General features: G+C 26.5%; 1 protein-coding gene across 1 annotated transcript in view; it reads right to left on the reverse strand.

The window, feature by feature from the left end:
• Positions 1–8,514: 8,514 nt before the first annotated feature.
• LOC119676305 (probable ATP-dependent RNA helicase pitchoune) overlaps positions 8,515–8,632 on the reverse strand; it is a 1,979-nt gene continuing 1,861 nt past the window's right edge. The window contains exon 5 of the mRNA XM_038087545.1: positions 8,515–8,580. Within this exon, the coding sequence (XP_037943473.1) occupies positions 8,515–8,580 (66 nt within the window). The remainder of the gene's footprint in view (positions 8,581–8,632) is intronic.

Raw genomic sequence — 8,632 nt, forward strand, 5'->3', positions numbered from 1 at the left:
ATATAAACTATTTAGCCTAACATATAAGTATAAAAGAAAAAATAATAGTTATATATTTTTTTATATATCAGTCTCCATATGCAATGATCTGCAGCAAAGAAAAAAAAATTCATTACTGCTCTATGAAATATATAAAATCTATAAAATGTTTAAAATATTGTATAAAATATATAAACTATTTAGTTTAACATATAAGTATAAATGAAAAAATAATAGTTATATTTTATGTATATATATAGTATATATATTATATTTTTATATATCAGCCTCTATATGCAATGATCTGCAGCAAAGACAAAAAAAATTCATTACTATTAAACAAAGAATGTACGTAAAAATCTGCATAATAAAATCAATCATTGCATCAAATTGAAGGAAAATAAATTTGAAGAGCTTCAATGAATATAAAGAATTTAATTAAAAATTTTCATATGAGTTAATACATTAAAAAAAAGAAAAATCCAAACAAAAAAATTTTCGAATTAATAAACAAATAAAAGTAAATAAAGTCATCCAGTAACCACCACGCCTTGTTCCATAGCTACCACCATGGCTATAAAAAAAATTTTTTTAACGTCATGAACAATCAATTTCATTTATATTTTTCAATACTTGGTAGATAGGCTCAATCCGTTTGATCATGATCATGGTTCATAAAATGCAATGACAACAAACAATTATGCAAACTAAAACGTTTACTATGTTAATTTTTCGCTTTAGTTACCTCAACGATCCATGCACTTATTGTTAGCTACCAAATCAATCTGTTTCGGTCTGTAATGTTAAGCCCATAGATAATCAAATTACAAATTGAGTAGAATAAATGACGCGATCATAAATTTGTAAACTTTGTAAGTAGAGACTCAACTCTATACATCACTCCACCCGCTCTAACTAACTGCAGGCTTTGACGGCTTTTATTATGGATAGATAACCCTCGGTTTACTAGACTCACTCTTTACCCCTACTTATCCCACTTAAAAGAGATATGTGTGCACAATATATTTAAAAACAAATTGCGCCTTTGATTACTTTTCAAATTCAATTAAAATCTTTTGTTTGTGCCAGTTTTTGTGTGTTTGTGTCTTTATGTGTTGTTCGTTTAACTTTTATTCTAGTGCGATGTTGTGTAAACGTGGTGCGTCATTTGACGTACTTGCGGCTTATTGAGTTTAGGGATTTATTAGAACTGACAACCAATAGTTGTGCGTTCAATTGCTATAGAAAAGTTTTATTACTCACATCGTATGGATACACCACAATAAACTTACTAGCAGACAGACTACTTTCGCTTGAGTTAAAGATGTAACTACAGCCAATTATAACAGCAGCAAGAGAGGAGCTAGCTAAGGCAAGTGGAAATAGCAAAAAAAAAAAATTGGCAAAAGAAATTCTAAAGTGACTAAGTACACTTAGAAAAATTTTAGTTAACTAAATAAATACAATTTTAATATTTTTGAAATTTTTTTATTTAAAATATATAAATAAAATTTTTTTTAAATATATTTTATTGCCTAAATGTCTTCAGGACTAGCGAATAAATTTTATTATTATGACTTATAATTTATTAATGTATTTTTATTTAATAGTTTTTGTTCATCTTTATTTTATATTAACAATTTTTTATTAACAATGAAACGTCTACACATTACATTGAAAGGAGTCAAAAACGCATAGCATACATACATATATATATGTATATATAGTAATGTATAGATATTATATTAATACAATATAAACTCCAATCAAGCATACAATGTTAACAAAACACAGTCTCTACTGTTGCGTGTCATCATAAATACGTATTGTAAAGAAGTATCTTTATTTATTTATATTTTAGTGCGTTCACTGAACAATAAGGCATATATCACAAATCAACAGTTAAAAACAAAACCAAAAGCAACAAAACCGCCTAAAGCATTTCAAAATAAAGTAAAGATAAATAATTATTTCCAATTGAATTTAAATTTAAATTTCAAAATAAGGAAAAAGGGCATTGATCGTTGTGTGCGGCGAATGAAATGCGTTGCTGATATCGATGCTCTTGTGCCTGCAACTAATCATGTTGCATCACTGCAAGTTCACAGTTAAAGTAATATATAAATATACATATATACAGATGGAGTATTTATATTACGCTATTACACATAGATTAAATTTAAAGTTTATAGTAGTATAATCCAAATCTTTTTATCTATAATAATTGGTTAAATAATTACTCGAATAAAAAAAGAAAGATACAATAAGCAGTTAATAAGTGCATTCTGAAAATTAAGATTATTATACTTATGTTGAGCCATTTCCGCGTTAGTGCATCTGAGCATTTTTACTCTTTGATGGCTGTGAGATTTCTGCAGAGTCCCACCCACCACACTGACTAATTTGTGTATTTCTCATAAGCTTCGTGATTATTCAATGATTGATCTAAGAACTGTGTACCGCCCGTGCGGTTAGTGATTACTCTGAGATTAGGTAATGCTAAGTAGGCCAGCCTGTCGGTTTTCGCATATATCTACAGGGCTCTGTCCCTTATGTATTTTTTGAACGGATCTATTCTATGGTCTCTATGACATGCTATCATTCGTGCGGTATTTACTTCTAGCCAATTATAAAAAATATTAATTCAAAATGTGAAAAAAATAGTATTCTTATACATAAGATATTATTATTCTGTAGGTAAAATTATGTGTATTATTCAAAGAGCATGAAATTCTTAACTTTTTCAATTTAATATTTTATTAGAGAGCAGTCGTTTTAATAAACCACGATTATTTAGACAAATGTTTTCAATATATTTAATCCCTACAAGATGTAATACTAGACATTACTTCTACTGAAACGCAGTGCGTATAAGTAAATATATTTGATTTATCTAACATATTATATATATTTACACATATACAATCTACACATATAATAATTCATATTATACATATTTATCAACCCTAAACCCCATAAGTCTTAATGGCTGACCATAGAACTTTTAAGTAAACATATAAATAAAAATTAAATAAGAATAAAATTAAAATTTTCAACTGAGTGTTTCATTTGTTTTTATATTCTCTGCGCTTCATCGATGAAATTAGTCATTCTCACAATTAAAATAAAAATGTATTGTGACTAGTTTTTACCAAAACAAGAAAAAAAAATTGCTTATACTTTTAGTAGAAAGATATACGGGAAGCATGTGAAAGAGGAAATCATTTAAATTAAAAATAATTTAAATTTTATAAAATTTTAGGTTAAGTGTTATGAATAATTTTAATTGGCCGTGCAAATAAAAGTGCCTGCCTGATTGGGTATTGGTGGGTGGGTGGTTGAGTGGTGCCGTAATTGTGCCTAATTTGATTTGTTGACCTCAAAAAGTTAATTATTTTTTCAGTTATATTAATCGAAAAAAAAAATTACTTAATTTTCATATGTATAACACATTTTTAATTAATAAAAAAATTTTAATTTAAAAATTTTAAAATTTTTATTTTAAAAAAATCTTAAAAATGTATTATCATTTTATACAAAAAAAAAATTTTATAAGGATGAAAAGCATAAAAATTATTTTTTCATTTCGGTTTATAGCTTTTGATTCACTTTGCATATTAATTGTATCAAATTTTTATTTTATTTTCATCTGATAGACTAATACAGAATATATATAGTAGCGCTAGCTTTAAAGGGCGGTAACGTGAAATATATCGAATTTTGTCAAATAAATTACAATATAAATAGAATAATGTGAATATCACTCTATAGTCTGCAATAATGGACATAGTTGAGGCAGGAGTTCATTTTATATGTTAACCATATTAAAGGGTGTGAGAGAACAAAATAAATAAAAAAATTAATAAAGCAACTTAAGTCATATAATACTTGATTTTAGTCCATCAATTATCTTTTAATTTAATGTAAAATTTGTAATTCTTTTTCAATGTAGCTTATGGTTATTAACTTGAAAGTCGCTTATTTTGAAAAATTTATAGACGTCACCTCCGACATTTACACCACTTTGACAAACTGCTTATTTAAATTAAAGTGTCTCTAATTTTATAAATATTTATATTTGTTATTTTAACTTAAATTAAATTTAATATTAATCGTTTATAAAACTTTTTTGTGATAGACTTTATGAGCCGATTTCACAGTCATAACTTAAGTGGCAATACTGACTTAAGTCAATATTAAATCATTAACTCTACTCACTTGATTCATTCATCCTTTATAAGTTTTAAGGTCTTAACTTACGACTGTGCAACAAACCTTTAAAGTTGACTAAGATACTTAATAGAATATAATGGGTCTTAACAGAACTTGATGGAATATATCAAAAATACAATCCATAAAATATCTTTTGCTGACTATGAAATTAAAAACTAAACTGTAAAACTAAAATATAACCTCTCCAAAAATTAGACAAACCGAAGATCAAAACCTTTAATTGATTTTTAAGTCAGTTTTAAGGTCTGAACGTGCGACTGTGGAACCGACCTTTAAAGTTGACTATAGTACTATAATATAATATAATGGGTCTTAACAGAACTTAATAGTATATACACATATATCAAAAATACAAAACATAAAGTTTCATAAGCTGGCTATGAAATTAAAATATAACTTCTCAAAAAATTAAACAAACCGAAGATTGAAAGCTTAAATCTTATAGAGTATACGACTCAACGACATAGCATGTCCGTACTTGAATTAAATATAAGATACAGACTTATACAGTAAATGTTTTCTCTTATATCCATTTAACTTACTTTCAGGAAATAAGTTCAACAATCAGGAACCTTGCAACAACCGATCAAAGCGGACAATGTGTGAGGAAGTTAGAGGCTGAGAAAAATCATTTAATCGATGCTTGGATTAATTGCAATATTTACTCAAAACAAAGATGTATGAAGGCAATACAGAAATAACTAGATCGAGCAGTATAGCACATAACATAACAATTACATGTATATGTTACCAAGTTAACATATGTTAAGGACTCAGACAATGTGAATAAAAAACAAGACATGTTAAAGAATTTTTTGAAACCTTGTATGACACAATGTGACTTGTATGACACAATATGGCTTGTATGAAAGGCATTAAAGTCAGTGTTAGTCTTCATGTTTCTAAAGTTGTCAAATTCTGTAACTATTTGCTTTCATATATATTTTATATATATATAAAATTACAATAAAGTAGGTACCAAAATCTCTTCTACTTATTCATATAGACCGTATTATAAAGTATACCGCAAACCGTATGCCGGACTGAAGACGCGCACAACGTGCAAGTATCTATACAAATATATTCGATGCTGATTCTTGGTCTTAGTCTTTTTATAACAACGTGTTGATAGATAAATACAAAAACAAATTTTTAGCGGTTTTTGTTGCTTTTAATATTTTCAAAAATTAAAATGATCTCACATGAACATCAACTGCTACAGATAGAATATCTATAATAAACAGAGAGAATTTTTTATATGTTCTGTTGCCGGCGAGTGTTGTATGTCTAAAAATTGTTGTAGGAATATATTTTTATGTATATTTTTTTATTACATTTCATTTTTATTGTTTTTACTTTGTTAATGATGTTCTTGTTTCTTTTTTTGTTTTTTTTTTGTTGTTGTTGTTTGTTCGTTGTCACATTAATATCTGCATATCTGTAGAAGAAACGGTACGCCGTTTTATCTGTGCCACAAATGAATTTAATTTTATTCTAAGTCATCGAGGATTTATTTTATATAAATTTTAGAATAAAAAGCGTGGGCGTGTTTTCATCAGGAATGTGATTTCGATTTTGATTTTGTTCTTCGTATAAAAAACTAAGGTGTAAAACGAATAATTCTTGCTTAATAATCTTTTTAATTTTATATATATTCTGTAGCATATAGAAATGTGTTAAAAATTCACTTAATTTTTAATTAATAAAAAAATTATATATAATCTAAAATATATGTATTAATTTTTAATTTTTTTTATATAGAAAATTATAATATAGAATAATTAATAATATTTATTAATACAATATATAGTGCATGACAATTGTGTTTAGTGTTTAGTTGACTTATTTGAACTCTCATATTTTGTAGTAACTCAATTAATAATTTTATCATTAAATGAAGTGAAAAAACAACTATGGGATCAAAAAACTACGTTATAAAAACTGAATATGACAAAACAAGATTTTAACTAGAAATGTTATTAGTTTAAAATGATCAAAATTGATAACAGAAATCATATCAATAAAATTTGATCCCAATAAAAATTGAATGATATATGAAATTTTGACGATCTTTAACATTAGTCAAAGAGCCACTAGTAAATTAGTAGTATATAAATAAAACAATTATAAAATTATAGTTTGTTGAAGGTTTTCATTCTTTGGTAAGGTTTCTATTATAAAAATAATTATTTCTCTACTTTACGATTTATAGAATTTATTATGTATCATGTTAAAGCTTTACTTTAAATACTTTTTAATAACATCATAATATTAGCATTTTTTATGCGCCGTAACAAAAAGAACCTCATAAAAGCACCTCATGGGTTTCTCCAGAACTGCATAGAAACGGTACGCAGTTTATGTTCGGTTATTAAACTAAAATTTATTTATTATGAATATAAAAAGTAATTCACTGTTTAAACCAACAAAAAGTTAGGTTTATCATGTGCTACCTTCTGATATACCTTCTGCTCAAAAAGTACTCGGATTTTGTAAATAAAACACACAAATTTAAATTTTATTCCAAATTAATTTTATCTTCTTCAAAATATGTTCCTTCTGAAGCGATACACATATGCCAATGCTTAACCCAATCTTCCATACACTTTTCGTAGGCCCGTGAAGGTATGGCTTCTTTTGTTCCTTCAGCGAATTCTCTTTTACCGATTTAATCGACTCAAAACGTTTACCACGAAGGGGCAATTTGAGTTTCGGGAACCCGAAAAAGTCGCACGGATTCAGATCTGGCGTATATGGTGCCTGAGCGATGACAGTGGTGCCGTGTTTGGTCAAAGAATCGCGTACAACAAGAAAATTCCATAGTAAAAATCGCTAAATGCACTTGTGGTAGTCTCACATTAAAAGCTGCTGTAAACAAACTAATTGACAGATGGCGCTCAAATTTGTATCATATGTCAAAAAAGAGTGTATCAACATAACAAAAATTTTTGAAAAAGGCCTATTAGTTAAGAAGTAGTTAACAAGCAAAAAGTATTAGAGATTTTTGTAAAGTACTAAAGTACTTTCTATGATTATAAAGAAGCTCCTAGGCGTGGTAAAACATCGACGAGAATAGCCGGCACTTGGTGATCGCTGACAAATGGTTCTTGGATATAAATTTGATCGCTCTTAGGTAGATATCAAGTCATGTACCCCAGCAAAATACGAAAAGAGATAGCATTTAATTTTTAATTGTTTTATTAATGTTTATTAATTGGTTTCTTAACTATTTTTTATTATATTAAAAAAGCATTGTTTATACTTTGTTTTTTCTAAAATTCTTTTTATCATTTTTGTCTCTTTTTTTTTAAATTTAACGTTACACTAACAATTTGTCTAACGATTAAAATTCATTCAGAAAAAGATTGTTCGCTTTAAAGGGCTATCATTTTTTGTCATTAATAGTTATTATGTTATTACTTTACAAACATATGTCAATATAATTTTTATCAGTAAATCAAAATGAGTTGATAAAAAAAAAAATTGATAAAATAAAAAAATATTGATAAAATAAAAAAAAGTTGATAAAACGAAAAAAAAAAAAATTAATAATGAACACTTACATATGACAATAATTTAAATTTCAATTAACCACTTCAGTAGTTAAGTAATTAATTGTTTAAAACTAAAATTGTTTGAATAATGACAACAATGGCAATAAAAATAATTAAGAAGTAAATTCAGTGACACATTTTACAGATACTTTAGAAGCAAGCTTATCTGAAGATATTACTTGTATGTACATTTATTAATAAATATTTTCATACTCGTATCTAATAAATGAGATATACAAGAACAAAGGGTAAAGGGATATATTTACAGAAATAAAACGTTAAATAAATTGCTAGCACAAAAATTAACACTTTAAGCTTCTCATCAAGCAATACAAATATTTACGTCTAGTACGGATACTTTCGTGCATAATCTCTCCAACGTTATTGGGATTATAAAACACTTAAAACATTTTCTTAACTATAAAGAAAATCAAAAACAACAACAAAAAATATTATAATATACGTATGTGTTTATACTCGTGTAACTAAGAAACAATAAAAATATATACGGAAGATATGCTTAAGTAACTTTTAACTAAACAAACTTTTGCATGGTCGCTAGTTTATCTCATATCTGTCACTGCAGCTTTCGTTGTTTTTGTTTATATAGCAAAACTAACGTTAATTGTTAGTTTTGTATAAAATATCTGACAGATATTTAAGTTTAAACTTTTTTTTAATATGCCTTTAATAAAGCAAATGAAATATGAGTATTGTTAAAACAAAGTATTTATAAAACATTGCTCCGCTACTCTATATCATATGAAGTTACACCAACCAACTTTGTAGTTATATCTACTATATATATAGATGGCTAAAAATATGCATAAATATTATAAATTAAGAAATTACATATTATGCAAGTT

Source organism: Teleopsis dalmanni, chromosome 2 (assembly GCF_002237135.1).
Source record: "Teleopsis dalmanni isolate 2A chromosome 2, ASM223713v2, whole genome shotgun sequence".
NCBI classification, from domain to species: domain Eukaryota; kingdom Metazoa; phylum Arthropoda; class Insecta; order Diptera; family Diopsidae; genus Teleopsis; species Teleopsis dalmanni.